This window comes from Pseudophryne corroboree, chromosome 7 (assembly GCF_028390025.1).
Source record: "Pseudophryne corroboree isolate aPseCor3 chromosome 7, aPseCor3.hap2, whole genome shotgun sequence".
In the NCBI taxonomy this organism is placed as follows: Eukaryota; Metazoa; Chordata; class Amphibia; order Anura; family Myobatrachidae; genus Pseudophryne; species Pseudophryne corroboree.
The window spans coordinates 485,253,764-485,271,036 of NC_086450.1; the positions used below are offsets into that span (position 1 = coordinate 485,253,764).

Below are 17,273 nucleotides of genomic sequence, written 5' to 3' on the forward strand. Positions count from 1 at the left end.
CAACTCACTCACCATGGAATGAAGTCTGTGCGCAGCCCAAGACTTACTCCTACAGTGCGATAGAATCCGGATGATCGGAGCCGGAGCTGACGTCACACACCCGCCCTGATAACGCTTGGGAACGCTGCATTTCTCCTGACACGCTCAGAAAATGCCCAGTTACCACCCACAAACGTCCACTTACTGTCAATCAGCCTGTGTTTTCCTAGCGACAAAAAAAACAAACCACAGGATTTTTTCACAGTTTGGCCTCACGCCTGCGCAATAAGATCTGTACGCATGCGCAGTCATTCGATAATCAGCCGATCAGGTCTGAATTAGGCCCTTTGTCCCTCTCTAAGCTTTCATACATCTCACTGATACTTTTATTTGTACCTTTAGCAATATGTTTTAATTACAGAATATAACAAGCTAAATAACTGTAATTTCATGTTTAAATCCCTGTAAATGTACAGAAGTAATAATTTTTGTCTTAGTAAATGACCTTTATTGTTTTCTATATAAGTACATTTCCTGCATCATGTCCCTTTATGTATTATCTGTGTCCCTCAGTGTAACTGAGCCTGTAGCTATAATGTGAGTGACAGCTCAGCCTCGCCCTGGGTGCAGAATGTGACCCCACTGATATCTGAGTGTCAGAGTTCACTACCATTACTTTTCCTGCTGCAGCGATGGCGTCTGCTGATCTGAGACAGGAGCTGGACTGTTCCATCTGCCTGAACATTTATACAGATCCTGTAACCCTGAGATGTGGCCACAACTTCTGTCGGGTCTGTATTGATCATATGCTGGATACACAGGAGGGATGGTCAGAAGATTATAGTTGTCCTGAATGTAGAGCAATATTCAGAATTCGTCCTGTACTGCAGAGGAATATAACGCTGTGCAAAATAGTGGGGAGTTTCCTATCTACTCGGCCAGGTCAGGAGGAGACTGGGATCTTCTGCACTTACTGTGTGGACTCTCCTGTACCTGCTGCTAAATCATGTCTGTATTGTGAGGCTTCTATGTGTGATAATCACCTAAGAGTGCACAGCAAGTCAGCAGAACACGTCTTATGTGATCCCACCACTGCCCTGGGGAACAGGAAATGTTCCGTCCATAAGGAGATCTACAAGTATTACTGCCCAGAGGACGCTGCCTGTATCTGTGTGTCCTGCAGTTTGGCTGGAGAACATCGGGGACACCTGGTGGAGATGCTGGATGAGGCCTCTGAGAAGAAGAAGGAGAAGCTGAGGAATGTTCTGCAGAAACTGACCAGAAAGAGAGCGGAGGCTGAGAAAAGAGTCCAGAGTCTGCAGGAGCGCAGGAGAGAAGATCAGGGAAAAGCAGCTGGTGTAATAGAGACAGTCACTGCCCTGTTTAGAGACATCAGGAGACAGCTGGATGACCTGGAGAAGAGAGTCCTGAGTGAGATCTCCAGGCAGAAACAGCGAGTTTCACTCCCAGTCTCTGATCTGATCCAGCAGCTGGAAATAAAGAAGGACGAGCTGTCCGGGAAGATGCGTCACATTGAGGAGCTGTGTAACATGTCTGATCCAGTGACTGTCTTACAGGAACCAGACACAGGGGACTTGTGTGACACTGAGGACACAGAGAGACATGATAACCAGGTCCGTGGTGCAGGAGATCTGGATGTGGGTCTCATCTCAGAGACATTACACACATTATCTAATATAATAACAGGGATAAATACAGGGATCTATGTGCAAGGACCTACAGACATATTACTGGATGTAACCACAGCTGGTAATAATATACAGATATCAGGTGACAGGAAAACTGCATCCAGGTCACGTCTAAACCAAAATCACCCAGTAACAGCAGAGAGATTTCAGAGTCATCCTCAGGTAATAAGCAGCAGGGGATTCTCCTCAGGGCGACATTACTGGGAGGTGGATGTCAGTAAGTCAGTGTGGTGGAAGGTAGGGATGTGTTACCCCAGTATAGACAGGAGAGGAGATCAGTCACACATTGGATATAATAACAAGTCCTGGTGTGTGTATAGGTGGTGTAATCAGTACAGTGTGATACATGATAGGAGAAATATCCGGTTACCTGACAATATCCCCTGTGACAGAGTGAGGGTATATCTGGATTATGTGGCAGGACAGCTGTCCTTTTATTCTCTGTCTAACCCCATCAGACACTTACACACCTACACTGCCGCCCTCACTGAGCCCCTCTATGCTGTATTATGTGTATGGGATGGTTCTATAACTGTATCTGGGGGAGTCAGGAGCTGGGAGAAATTACCATAAACAATCTGCCCAGAGACCGGTGACATCTCAGGGAGGGGTATAGGATTGGGGGAACATTCAGCCAATAGAATGAAGCAGTGGGTGGAGCTACAGATGAGCCCCTCCCCCTGTGTAACCATGTGATTAGTGTGTGGATGTGTTCCTATGTTAATGTGGGTACACACTGGCCGATATATCGGCCATTCTCTTGAACGGCCAATATATCACGGGTCCATCGTCCAGTGTGTACAGCTGATATGTCTGTGGACTCCGTTGTTCACAGAAATATCGTGCCGGCCCCGCAGCTCAGCTGATGGCCAATATATCTACTGATATATTGGGGCGTCGCTGTGTGTGTACGTCCGGTCGTACACATGCTGCGGCAGCCAGTGGTGATTGACAGCTGAACTGGGTGGGCATGTGTACACGCCCACCCAGTTCATGACGTCAGTCACCGATGGATAGGGCAGTGTGTATGCTCAACACACTGCCCGATCCATCCATAGATATATCTGCTGATGAATTGATCTGCAGATATATCTATCAGTGTGTACCCACCTTTAGTGTGTTATGCTGGGTACACACTGACAGACATATCACCCACCCAGCTGTGATGTCATCACCGACATATCTAATGACCAATTGGTCAGTCTGTATTCTGTATTTCCTTATTGGCTGCTCTGTTGGTGCAATGGTGTGTCGGCAGACATGTCGTTGAGGAGTGTACCCAGCCTTTGAGACTGTCATTATACATATATACATATACATCTCTGTGGGAATTCTTCACCTCTGACTCACTGACAGCTGTGATTGGCTCCAATATCTGTCTGTCAGCCAGTCAGTGCTATGCTTGCTCCTATTGGCTGTATTGGGATGATGTCTCCTCCTACTGGTAATTGTAGCCCAATGTTATGGGCCTGATCAATGTTTTATATGTAGCCCTAGGAAAGGGTTAACCCTAAAATAAATAAATATATGTGTAATTTCTGAGATGAAGCCTAATTCTATCTATCTATCTATCTATCTATCTATCTATCTATCTATCTGTCTATCTATCTATCGTTGTGCATATTAAGATTAATTTATATAATTTATATCGAGTGACTATTGTGCAGGGACAGCTGGGAGGTCTGGCTGCAGGTTACACAGAGATACACCAGAGACATATTTATCCATGTATAGTAAATCTGCGCCTTTCTTACACTTCCCGGATAGAAAATAAAGAGAGGAGAGAAAGGAAAAAAGTGACCCTTGTTGGGAGCACTCACTCTTGGAAACAACTGTGATAGAAATTATGTATACCGTATTAGATATTAAAACGTAACCTTTAATTCTTGATAAATAATATAAGAGTACACACAAAATATATTTAAAAAATGATTAAATAATTTGAATCGTAAATTCGGGAATGCAACTGTGAACATATGGATGAAAAAACCATGTAAATAAGGCAAACGTGCGGCACAAATTGCGGCAGAACCAAGAAATTGCCCGCCAGGTGTTGATTACTACAGTAGATTCAGTAGCAAAGGTATTGCCATCAAGCTAAACCTACAACACCTGGTATTCCTTAGTGGTCAACCACCTAAGTACTGACCAGGCCCAACACCGTATTGCTTCCAAGATCGGACGAGATTGGGCATGTACGGTGCGGTATGGTAGTAGATTTAAAATTGACGAGGCAAAGACCTGTAATAGGTATGCAGTTATTAAATCCACCAAAGGCCTGGTTGTTAAAATGGGCAGATAGTCTCTTAAAAAAGAGACATATGTTTGACCATCATTGCACCAAAGTGTATTCCAAATGTATAGGTATACAGAGGTTTTAAATCCTATGGTCAATCGGTTTTGCCAAATGGAGCCGCCTATACGTTGCTTGTTTTTGTGCTATGCAACATTAATCCCAGAGGATTTTTCACATGTAGTAGGGCAATAGTAAACCCTTGTTATTCTGATGACATGCCAGCAAGATTTAGAGATATCAAAACATAAATGTGTTGCAAGTAATGTAGTATGATTAATACTGAAACTGTAATGATCCTGAGCAATCCACCATCCTCCCCCTCCCCCTTCACACAGCGTATAGGGCAGGGAATGGAAATGCGCCAGAAAGAATGTATTCAGCTAAAGAGACAGATTGGCAGGAGTGGATAGATAAATAGGGAATAAATCTCTAGAGACGTGATCTCCACTATCCACACTAAGGCTAGCTAAATCATTAGAGCCTGAAATGTCAATTGCTGTCTTAATAACAATCTTGTTAAATTGTTGTACTTGCAGTGAAAAAAACACAAATAATATTGTATGTGCTGTATGTCCACGGTGAGTCAATAAGAATTGTGAAAAAACTGAAAAAAACTCAGTTGCTAGAGCGGAAAGTAGATTGTTGCTGATTGTATTTAATTTCATCAGCAACAGAGTGACACTGAAAGTGTCAAAAAATTGTTTCCTTATGTATTAGTAGCACCTTAAAAGCAGCAGTTTGTAATGTGCAATGACAAATGCCTTATTATGGAGACGGCATAGATTTGCCTGAAAGAGACCGATGCACACAGTGTTTAATTACAGTTGTGCGTGGCAGGAGAGCGGGAGACAAGTAAGGGTGCAGGATATAAAGAGATACTTGCAACAGCCTGTGCGTATGTCCTGCTCGTTTTGGTGCCGCTGACAGCTCGGCTTGACGAGCTGTGTGTCTTAGCGGCTCCCCTGGTCTCCTCTCCTGCCGGTCTGCTGGTCACGTGAGCGCACTCACCGTGACCACGTTCACCTCCCAACTTACGTTTCACAGAAAGCTTGTTCACGGGTAGTGTGTGCCTTTCTTACACTTCCCGGATAGAACACTGAAAGGTGATACATTATAACTCCAGTCTTTTCTTATAGGGAACCTCAAAATAATCCCAGGTAATAAGCCCTGATATGTTCTATATTGTGTTATGCACCTTATTATAAATGCATATACATATATAGAAATGGGGCATGTAATATGTAAAGACTGGGTCTGGGACTCAGGGTCGACAGCACAAAGGTCGACACACTTTAGGTCGACGCCAATTGGTCGACACACCTTAGGTCGACGGGGTCAAAAGGTCGACAGGGTCAAAAAGTCGACATGAACAAGGTCGACATGGAGAAAGGTCGACATTAGTTTTTTATGTTTTTTTGGTGTCGTTTTCTTCGTAGAGTGACCGGGAACCCGAATTAGTGCACCGCGTCCCCTCGCATGGCTCGCTTCGCTCGCCATGCTTCGGGCATGGTGCCTTCGCTCCGCTACCGCTTCGCTCGGCACACTTTACCGTTCCAATCGTAGTCCACGTGGATCGCTAAGTATGAAAAGGTTCAAAAAAAGAAAAAAATCGTGAAAAACTCATGTCGACCTTTTTCCATGTCGACCTTGTTCCTGTCGATCTTTTGACCCTGTCGACCTTTTGACCCTGTCGACCTAATGTGTGTCGACCAATTGGCGTCGACCTAAAGTGTGTCGACCTTTGTGCTGTCGACCTGGAGTCCGGATACCGTAAAGACTAGTTCTGTGCACAGACCAGTATATGAGTACTAATGATAATTACAGGTAATTGTATAGGATCTATAATTACTTGTCCATAGTGAGAATTGGTAGTAACTGTGTCATAGTTATTGTACAGTGATAGTTACCTATGTTAATGTGAAGACCCCGGGGGGCAATTAGAGGCTGCCTATCACTGATGCCCTAGACTAGAGGGGCAATTAGAGGCTGGCTATCACTGATGCCCTAGACTAGAGGGGCAATTAGAGGCTGGCTATCACTGATGCCCTAGACTAGAGGGGCAATGTGTATTTGGAAGTAGTTCTAGTATTTTCTTTATAATGCATACTGTGACCGTTACATATATTACTACCACACTAATGTATTATTACATGAATGTTATTGTTACACTGTAACCGCTGATGTTAGTGTGGAATATCCTTATGGAAGAAACATAAAGTCACTTGTTGCTGAGCCGCGTCCAGTGGGGTAAGTGGTGTCTACCTGGTGTAAGCGTTGTCTTTATATACATCAGTATGGTAAATAGGGTCACTGTCTATAGGAGAGGGGTTTTCCCAAGTAGCCCCATAATAATTTATATACTACGGTGGAGGCACTTATGATAAAATAGTAGCCCACAACCCTAGGGCGGTACAGGGTGGGTGACATAAGTAAAGAAAAAAAAGCAAGCAACTGGGTAAAACCATGCTGCACTGCAGGTGGGGCAGATGTAACATGTGCAGCTGTGGAACTACAGCCACCAGCAAGTGAAGGGCCAGGCGGACCTGCATGTATAAAGTGTAACTGAGCTATAAGACTTTTGGTGGAGAAGGGTGGAGTATAATGTAACCATGTCTATAAGATCATTCATCATATACCATGTGACCTGCCAAGTGTCTGAGCTGCATCATATACCATGTGACCTGCCAAGTGTCTGAGCTGCATCATATACCATGTGACCTGCCAAGTGTCTGAGCTGCATCATATACCATCTGACCTGCCAAGTGTCTGAGCTGCATCATATACCATGTGACCTGCCAAGTGTCTGAGCTGCATCATATACCATGTGACCTGCCAAGTGTCTGAGCTGGAGGGAGAGGAGACGTTGCTGTAACCATATCCATGTCCTGTAAAGCAGAGGCTGGCTGGTAAGGGGGGCATGGTGCTATATGCCCCCTGGGCCAGTAAAATGTTAGTGATCCAGGGCCGCCTGGCTGCGGGAGGGAAGCAGAAGTCCTCCTGCTTCATACTGCTCTGAGTTATAATGTCTAACCCCCCTGCCTGGCTGCTGAACAGCAGCGGCCGGCAGAAAATGGCTTCCCCAATGCCAGGCTATAAGAAAATGGCCACTGCTAACCAATGGGGAGCCAGGTGTCCTTTCCCAGGACCCTAGGGACTAGAGAGTGGATAAAGAGTTGGGCTGCTCTTCTTCCTGCTGAAGTATGTACAGGGATGGGGGGGAGGAGGATCAGAGGCGAGTGAGGTTAATCTAGAATAGTACTATGTGACCTCCCTGCATAAAGAGAGACTTTCTCTTTCCCCACCCTGTGCACACTGGTACTAAGCATCCCCACCTGTGCCCACTGACACCGTGCATACCCCCTGTGCCCTCACCCTGTGTACACTGGTACTATGCAGGCCACCTGTGCCCACTGACACTGTGCATCCCCCCTGTGCCCCCACCCTGTTTACACTGTACTATGCAGGCCCACCTGTGCCCACTGATAAAGCTGATTATTTACCTTATATCATTCACTATATGTGGGTAAGAGACTCAGTACGCAATTGGCGTATGGGGTACCGTAAGGATACGCACTTAGCGTAGCAAACGCTTAGCCATGGTCGAGACGCACGAGCGGCACGCTCGCTCACAACTTAACGCTTGGTGTCGAGCACGCTATAGGCGGCCGGCTACCGTAATGCTACGCTACTAGCGTAGTGGACGCTTGTGACCACGAGGGGAACACGAGCGGCGCAGACGCTCACGAGATGACACTCTGTAAACCTTGTATGCAACACACTGAAAGATTGAGTTTATACTGTAAACCTTACAACTGAAATACTGTAGCGATATAACGCTGCTTAACCCTGCTGATATAAAAGCTGCTTGAGCGATTGAGACGCTCCGTATACCCTCAGCAATGTAATAAACACACAATACCTTGCTAAGGCTCCAAAACCTTTACTAACGAGATTTAGTTATATCAAAAGGGGAAACACAGTTAACATCTCATACGCTACAGGCTAACATCGATATTAACAGAATAACTACACATAAATATACAATAGCAGCACAATCGCAAACAGTAACATACAATGAGAGAGAGAGAACATGGCAAAATACAGTCAGAGAATAAGGATGGTCACAGAGAGAACTTACACACTGGGGAATGATTCGCTGCGCAGTCCTGGTCACCAGCTCTCGAGTTTGTCAATGATGATAACCGTTGTGGAGAGAAGACTGAGCTGGGCCAGGCTGGCTGTTCTTATATACCCTGCATACAGTATACTACAAAGGGACCTATAATCTCATTGTTCATTGGACACAGGAATGTCTCCCCGCATTATAACAAAAGGTCATAGGTTGGTTTAAACAGGTGGGCTGTGACTATATCGAACTGCTCAGGTGGGAGGGAATCTCAGGATTCCCGCCGCATTGATAATGAACCGCAAATACAGTAAATGTCCAGAAGTTACTAATAGACATAACTATACGCAGGAGCGATTAATCTTTACCTAACCAGCACCGGATTGTTCCTAATAAAATGTTCTTTAGTTAGGTACCAGAAACCACCGCTCAGACCCTATCTGACCCTTCGTATCATGCAAAGAGGAATTCCTCTGTCCATGGACCAGTTACAATAAACAAACTTACAGTTATTATTAAGGGGAACATTACCTATAAAACATACTATTTGGATTTATTATTTAACGATTGAGTCGCCCGCTAGACGCACACAAACCCTACCGTAAATGCACATACCACGCGCCCGAGCGCATGGCTGTGGAGGCGCCGTCACGCAACTGCGAATATGCACACGCACGGGAGTGAATGTGCACGTGCAGCGGGCAAGCGCATGGGGTGAATATATGGCAACGTGTAGCACGATATTTTTCCGACTTTGACAGTCCACCCTTTTGAAGTCATCCATAACTGCCACTTCCTAAAACAGTTCAAACAGAAAAATATATGTCATCATGTAAATACCTTTTTATGATTGGGTAAAGGGAGGAGAGGAGAAGGTGGGAAAAAGGTATGACCTAGTGAGATAGTAGAAGCATGTGTGTATGAATCCATGTTTGAGGGGTCATGTATCATCGTGCCGTACGTGTTTTAAATCAAGCTTCGAGGTATCGCAAAGTATACATTTGAATCCTTCTTATCCCGTATTAAGCGTCTGTGGATGGGCTGTCAATCTTTACCGAGCTCTTTCCGGCTTTTGGTTGCAACAAATGGGGGAGCACATTTAGTTGATGATACATGAATGGGGGGATATGTGAGTGCTGATATCTGTGTCTATATTCCCTATCGACTATGTGTGTCATTACCTGAAGGTTGTAGAGGTGAAGATAAGAAGCAATTATTATATGCAGTCATAAACTATGTGAGTTTAGTATGCATTCGCCGATTGAGGTCTTGTCTTGTGTCTTGTCTTGATGTACATGTTGACTGATGTCTCTCGATGCTTTTGCTATAAATGGCGACAAAATCTTTCCAATGGTCCAGAAAATTACAGTCACTAAAGTATTTGGGCTTTCGTAAAAATGTAAAGTCACTAAGGATATTGGGGGTCTGTGGTATAGTCCATCAAAGGTCTGTATAAAAGAGGTTGTCAAATTCTTCTTCCAAGCGGATGTCTTTGTACCTTGGAGGAAAACAAAGGAGAAACAGGTGAAAGAAACGGACCGTGGAATCACATTTTCATCACAGCATTGTCTCTTTCGTTGGGTCATAAATCAAATTTGTGAAATGCTTCAACCCAATTTGAGAACACATCAATACAGACCAATACATACTTTCAATTTCTACAAGGTGGTAATTGTATGAAATCAATTTGTATTACCTGGAAAGGGCCATCTGTCGGAGGGATATGGGATGGCTCTGTCGGTATTGCCTTTCCGATATTCTCCCGCAAGCAGGTGAGACATATCATCGCTCTTTTACCCGCATGGGAAGAAAATCCTGGGGTGCACCAATAAGCTCTTACCAACTTACACATTCATTCTTTGCCTAGATGAGTCAGCCCATGTGCCGCTTCCGCTAGACTTGGAAGGTATGCTCTGGGTGCCACTGGCTTACCCTGTCCATCTGTCCAGAGTCCTGAGGACTCCTGGCCATATCCTTTTGACCTCCAAACTGCCTTTTCCTGTGGTGAAAACAAATTTTGCATTTCACACAATTTCTGTGTGTTGACAGTATTAAATACCATCAGTTGTGTGATGTCTGTCTGTATGGGGGTACCGGCTGCTGATTTAGCAGCTTCGTCTGCTCGGCTGTTACCAAGTGATACCGGGTCTTGGCTATATGTTTGAGCCTTACACTTGATAACAGCCACTCTGTCGGGTTCCTGTATCGCTGTTAGAAGTCTTTTGATGTGGGCTGCATGCGCCACGGGTGTGACAGCTGCCGTCATGAAATTGCTGAGGCGCCATAGGGCCCCAAAATCATGGACTACTCCGAAGGCGTACCTAGAATCTGTGTAGATATTGGGTGACTTGCCCTTAGCCAATTCACATGCTCTGGTTAGGGCAACCAGTTCAGCAACTTTTGCTGAGTGTGGTGGGCCTAGCGGTTCTGCTTCTATGGTACTTTGGTCATCTACGACTGCGTGTCCAGTACACAAGTCTCCCGAGTCCGTCTGTCTGTGACAACTACCGTTAGTGTAGAAAGTAAAATCTACATCTTCCAGTGGGTTGTCACTGATGTCAGGCCTTGCCATGAAGTTTTGGGTCAAATATTCCATACAATCATGCGTGTCATCTCCTGTACTAAATCCTCCTTCACCATCACTCTCATCATCCACCCTTTGTGGGTGTCCAGGCACACCTGGGAGATATGTTGCAGGATTTAGTGCGCTGCATTTCTTTATAGTAATGTTTACCGGGGCCATCAATGCCAATTCCCATCTTGTAAACCGTGCTGATGAGACGTGTCTGGTTTGGGCAGAATTCAGCAAGGCTGACACTGCATGTGGTGTATGAATTGTGAGGTTGTGTCCTAGCACTACATCTTCGCTTTTTGTAACTAGCAATGCTATTGCTGCAACACTTCGCAAGCATGTGGGGAGGGATCGCGCTACCGTATCTAGCTGAGCGCTGTAGTAGGCTACTGGCCTGCTGGCATCACCGTGCTTCTGGGTTAAGACACTTGCCGCGCACCCAGCACTCTCTGTTCCGTACAGCTCAAAGGGTTTTCCATAGTCTGGCATACCTAATGCCGTTGCCTGCGTTAGGCACTGTTTAAGTCTCTCAAATGCCATCTCAGATTCGTCTGTGTGCGAAATTCGATCAGGTTTACTTGATGAGACCATCTCCTGCAAAGGTAGGGCTAGTATGGAAAAACCTGGGATCCAGTTACGGCAATACCCACACATTCCTAAAAACGTTCTAATCTGTTGCTGGGTTTGTGGCAGGGTCATGTCACGAATTGCTTGAATTCTATCAGCGGTGAGGTGTCTCAGTCCTTGTGTCAGACAGTGTCCCAAATACTTCACCCTGGTCTGGCATAATTGTAACTTATCTTTGGAAACCTTGTGTCCTGTGTCTGAAAGATGAAACAGGAGTTGTTTCGTATCTCTCAGGGACGCTTCTAGTGAATCAGAACACAGCAGTAAATCATCCACATACTGTATTAATACTGATCCACTCTCAGGTTGGAAGGATTGTAAACAATCATGCAAGGCCTGTGAGAAAATACTTGGACTGTCTATGAAACCTTGTGGTAAACGAGTCCAGGTGTACTGAACTCCTCTGTATGTAAATGCGAATAAGTATTGACTGTCAGGGTGCAGAGGTACCGAGAAGAAAGCGGAGCAGAGGTCAATCACAGTGAAAAATTTGGCAGTGGGAGGGATTTGCATAAGGATGACAGCTGGATTTGGCACTACGGGGAATTGACTCTCAACTATTTTGTTGACCCCTCTTAGATCCTGCACTAATCTGTAACCCCTCCCCCCACTCTTTTTAACAGGGAAGATGGGACTATTGGCAGTGCTGGACGTCCTTACCAGAATGCCCTGTTGTAGCAAGCGCTCTATTACAGGGTAAACTCCTAACTCCACCTCTGGCTTCAGAGGGTATTGTGGGATTTTTGGAGCTATCCTACCATCTTTTACTTGCACAACTACTGGGACTACATTTGCCATTAATCCAGTGTCTTGTTCGTCCTTGGTACAAAGTGACTCCGGTATCTGGGAAGTCATTTCGTCTACCTTGGACGGAAACCTATTTACAATAACAGTGTGTGACATTAATCTTGTTGTGGAGTCTAGCATATCCTGTGCTTCCTGAGCGTGGTTTTCGGGTATGTCCAAGAACACACCTTCAGGAGTACAATATATGACGCATTCTATTTTGCACAGTAAATCTCTCCCTAGGAGATGAGTCGAAGCCGATGCAGCCAACAGAAAAGAATGCTTGGTATGCAAAGGCCCTATCATAATCTCTGCTGGTTTGCTTAAAGGATAGTGTCGTACTACTCCTGTTACTCCCATGGCTGGAATTGTTTTACCAGTGGTTCTCAGGCCCACGGTCGAATTTATCACTGACTTGGCGGCCCCCGTATCTACAAGCAAATTTAGAGATCTACCAGCTACATCAATTGTGACCTTGGGTTCACTTCCAAGGCTCGCAATCAATTTCACTGGCAGCAGATTACAGGTGTGGCCCCACCCCTATGGTGTGTGGTGACCTCCCTGTATCGCACTGGCAGCTATTACCTGTAAAGGGGGTAGATGGGAACTATCGGAGACTTGCCAGTCTCTTCTTGGGGGATACCTTCTTGTTTCCGCTGGGTGTGGCTCATAACTCCGTCTCTGCGGTCCTTGATCCCAATTTCGTGTGTCATGTCGTTGTCTAGGGGTTTCAGTATGAGTTTTGTATGTTTTTACTTCTACAGTCTCGTGCAAAATGTCCCTCTTTCTGACAATTATAACAAACTACCACATTTGACTTACCCACAGGGGTCTGAGATTTATGCTGAGGTGGCCTTGAGGTCAGGGCCTGTATCGTTACGGCCATTAACTTATCACTCTGCGACTCCCTGTGTCTGGTGATATTCCGATCATGATCAATAGCGGCCTCTCTCAAAGTAGCCACCGACAAACCTCGCCAACATGGTTGGGTGGTCTGTAACCTAGTCTTCAGTACTTCTTTTAAACTGTCAGGTTCGGTCTGGTTTGTGTCCCCGGAGGGGGCGCTAGTGGGTCAGTGGAGGTAGGATGAAGGAAGTGAGGAGACTGGGTTGGATTCCCGCGCATGTGCGCAATGTTATTTATTAAACAGTTTTAACAGGTAGTATGGCAGCAGGAATACTGATGGTAACAGAAGATATGCAATAATGAATGAGTAGTAAGAAGTAGAAAGTCTTATGGCAAAGTCTGTATGGTCTGTAACAATCGATCAGGGGATCGATGAATCGGTGTGGAAACCGATGGTTCCTGGATCATGGAACACAGCAGAAATGATGGTGAGAATAGGAAGCCAGGTAACGGTTGCAGGAGACAAGTGATGAAATCCTCAGTGCAGGTTGAATAACACTGGCAGCTTGCCGGCTGATGAGCAGGTGTAGATAGCGAGATGCACCTGGAGGAACGTCTCTACTGCAGAGGGCTGGAGCACACTGTAGCTGGTAAAGGTATGAAGCTTGATCACAGGTACCTGGGTTGCTGGTGCTTGTAGTGCCACGGAGATGCAGGAGGATAACCAGGAACACAGGGGATCTGGAGACTGGAACACAGGGAACCACTGGAGGCTGGAACACGGAATGTAGCAGGAGAGCTGGAGTGGTTGCTGGAACTTGTAGTTCCACGGAGATGCAGGAGGATAACCAGGAACACAGGGGATCTGGAGACTGGAACACAGGGAACCACTGGAGGCTGGAACACGGAATGTAGCAGGAGAGCTGGAGTGATTGCTGGAACTTGTAGTTCCACGGAGATGCAGAAGGATAACCAGGAACACAGGGGAACTGGAGACTGAAACACAGGGAACCACTGGATGCAGTAGGAGAGCTGGAGTGGTTGCTGGAACTTGTAGTTCCACAGGAACACAGGAACAACTGGGAACTGGAACAGCTGGGACCTGTTGTTCCACAGGTCTAATACACGAGGAACTCTCTGTAGACAGAGGATAGCAAACAGGAGCCGTCTGTTCACGGGATGTGACGTGTTGTCCAAGGCGATGTGAGAGAGCCACAAACTGGAAGTTATACCTCCTGCCCAGCAGTGATTGGACACAAACTGCAGGCAGAGATACTAGCTGGATTAGGTGTCCAGATCAGCTGTGAGTTGGCTGAAGCATTCCAGGCTGCAGAGGACTGAAAACCAGAACTGGAACAGAACTGAACTGGTTAGGTGGAGCACGTGAGCTGTGGGCTGCAGGAGACTGAAGACTGGAACAGAACTGATCTGCTGGGACCTGTAGTTCCACAGCAGTGATGCGATGGAAAATGCAGATTCCTGACAGTACCCCCCCTTTTATGGGTGGGCACCGAACACCCACGCTGGAACTTGGAGGAACCTAGAAAAAGAACTTAGGAAAACACAAAAGCAGAGGTCCTCAAAAGTCTTCCCAACCTTGATCTTCAGAAGACAGATTTTCCTCGTCAGAACAAGTAGACCATTCATGGTCATTTGAGACAGGTTTTACTTCCTGGAAGAAGGCATAACTTGGAAGGATAGAACCCCCCATAATGTAACTTGAGTCGTCATCAACAAACTCACTTTCAGAGTCAGAGTCCAGGTCTAGTGTGGTCATGGGAGCCTTTTGTTTAGGAATAACAGTATCTGAGACAATCTGTGGACCAGTAGATTTGAAGCTATGTGAGACACCAGGACTAGGGTTTACGGCAGCATAGCCAACACTTACGTCAGATGGTAGACTTTGAACTGATTCTGGAGCTCTCCAAATCCTGTGATTCTTGAAATCACTGATACATTGATTCAACAGAACCTGTTCATGTTTGGAAGGAATTGAGTCGAAAAACTGAGAACCTTGTCTTGACTTTACAGCTTGGAAATCTTTAATAGCTTGGTCTAATGTATCCTGATCTTGCACAGACAGAGATGATGGAGAGGATTTAGCAGTAGATAAATTGTTGACAAATTGGCCAGAATGCCCAGATGACTCTGAATGCATAAACTTTGGAGCAAACTCCTGTTTTACGGCTTCGCAGAAAGCGGGAAGATCACTCAGTAGCGGATCTTTAGATTCAATGAGAGGATTCGCCCAGTCCAGTGCTCTACCTTTGAAGAACAGGAGGAAGTATCTGATAGCATTGGCTGGAGAAATAGTCACTGAAGGTTCAGACTCAGTAAAAGCGAGGTATTGGCTCGCCACTGCACGAAACTGAGCATAGTCACCATCAAAGTAGACTGGAGCTTTTGTATCTGGTGGACACTTGGAAGGCTGAATGTCAGATGAAGTCTTGGAAGACAATGTCGGACACTTGAGAGTAGAGGACTGGAATAAGCATACAGAAGCAGGAGTAGAATTAACTTGAAATGCTCGAGGGTGGAGAGAGGACGTCATCTCCTGGATTGACTGACGGGAATTCTCTGCTGAGGTTGACAGAATGCTAGAAGCTTCATCTTGGGGTGAGATGCGTAGAGCCTCCATCTGGGTTGAGGCAACTGCAATATCTGCAAGAACTGTAGACTCTGGACATAGCGACAGGAGTTGCTTACTTGAAACACTGGAGAGAACCACACCGGGTTCAGAGGAACTGGAATCGGCAGGAACTGACGACAACTTTGGACAAACGGATGGAACAGGGATTTGTCCAGGACTACTTGAGTTGACTTGAACTGTAAGAGGCTGATCTGGACAGACGGATGGGACCGGATTGGGTCCAGATAAGCTTGAACCGGCTGGAACCGCAGGAGTCTTCAGACTGACGGATAGAACCGGATTTGATACGAGGATGCTGGAATCGGCTGGAACCGAAGGAGGTAGCTCAGCATTGGAAACAGAGCTACTCGGGCTGGCTGGAACCAGAGGAGGCTGATCCGGACAGACGGATGGGACCGGATTGGGTCCGGAAGAGCTTGAAGCGACAGGAATCGGTGGAGTCCTCGGACTGACGGATAGGACCAGATTTGATCCGAGGATTCTGGAATCGGCTGGAACCGAAGGAGGTAGCCCATCATTGGAGCCACTCAGGCTGGCTGGAACCAGTGGAGACTTTGGACCGACGGCTGGAACCGGGCTAGGTCCATTGACACTTGACTCTGTATAGACAGAATCCGGATGTTCTGATGATCCCTTTTGGAGTGGTACTGAGCTGGTAGCACTCTCTGAAGTTGGCAAACAAAAGTTCATGTCTGTATCTGTGGCTTTAAGAATTCCTCCTGGGATCTTGGCCCTGGATTCCTCACTTGAGGCTGAAACTCTAAAGACCCCTCCTGGGGTTAATAGATCAGACACACTTCTTTGAGCTGCATGCCCGGATGCCACTTCTGGAACCTGAACATCAGATACCCCTTCTGGGGTCACAACATCAGATGCCCCACCTGGGGCTGTAGAGACGGATGCCCCTTCTCGGGCTGTAGACACGGATGCCCCTTCTCGGGCTGTAGGCACAGACGCCCCTTCTCGGGCTGTAAGCACAGACGCCCCTTCTCGGGCTGTAGGCACAGACGCCCCTTCTCGGGCTGTAGGCACAGACGCCCCTTCTCGGGCTGTAGGCACAGAAACTACTTTAGTTATGGGTAACATAGATAGTCTCTGTTGATTTCTGAACTTGGGATTGGGTCTATTTGTCACAGGACCCCAATCGTATACTTTTTGGACACTCCTGTCCCGGGTAAAGGAACTTGAAATTGTAGAGGATACGTTGGAAGGTTTGCAGGTGAAATCACTGTGATGTTGGGACCTGTCACCAACTTTTGAGTTGCGGAAGGAACAGTCCTTAATAAGATGACTAGAACTTCCACAGTAAAAGCAGAGGTGAAGCTGCTTGCGATGCCGGCGTTCAGCTTCCGTGAGTTTGGAGCGCGGGTAGCTCTGGAATCTGCCCTCTCTTTGCACAAGAGGAGAGACTTTAGTTTGAAAAAAAGTTGACACGGAGGTCGCACTAGTTTCAATACTTTGAGCAGTACTCTTCACTGCGTTTAAAGCACCACTCAGGATTTCTGGCATTATCGGAATGATTTTTGTTAGGAGACTTTGAAGTTGTTCCAATAGAAGATAAAGAGTGCTTATTGGCTCAGAGTTCACAGCAGACAACAAAGGAGTCTTGAAGCTTTCAAAGGAAGAAGTCGCTCTCTCTGGATAGTTAGTTGTGAAGGGACTGCCATAGGACTGACTTGAGC

At 46.2% G+C, this 17,273-nt stretch overlaps 1 protein-coding gene and 1 pseudogene across 1 annotated transcript; one reads left to right on the top strand and one right to left on the bottom strand.

The window, feature by feature from the left end:
* Positions 1-671: 671 nt before the first annotated feature.
* On the top strand, positions 672-2,550 carry LOC134945657 (E3 ubiquitin-protein ligase TRIM11-like). The gene has a single exon (XM_063935096.1). It carries the CDS (start codon positions 672-674, stop codon positions 2,259-2,261), a length of 1,590 nt encoding a protein of 529 aa, XP_063791166.1. The 3' UTR covers positions 2,262-2,550.
* Positions 2,551-3,788: 1,238 nt separating this feature from the next.
* LOC134947058 (5S ribosomal RNA) lies at positions 3,789-3,907 on the bottom strand (annotated as a pseudogene).
* Between the last annotated feature and the right edge of the window lie 13,366 nt (positions 3,908-17,273).

What these genes read in the sequence shown, in the direction of transcription:
- LOC134945657 (XM_063935096.1), top strand. Translation starts at nt 672, where the DNA reads ATGGCGTCTGCTGATCTGAGACAGGAGCTGGACTGTTCCATCTGCCTG.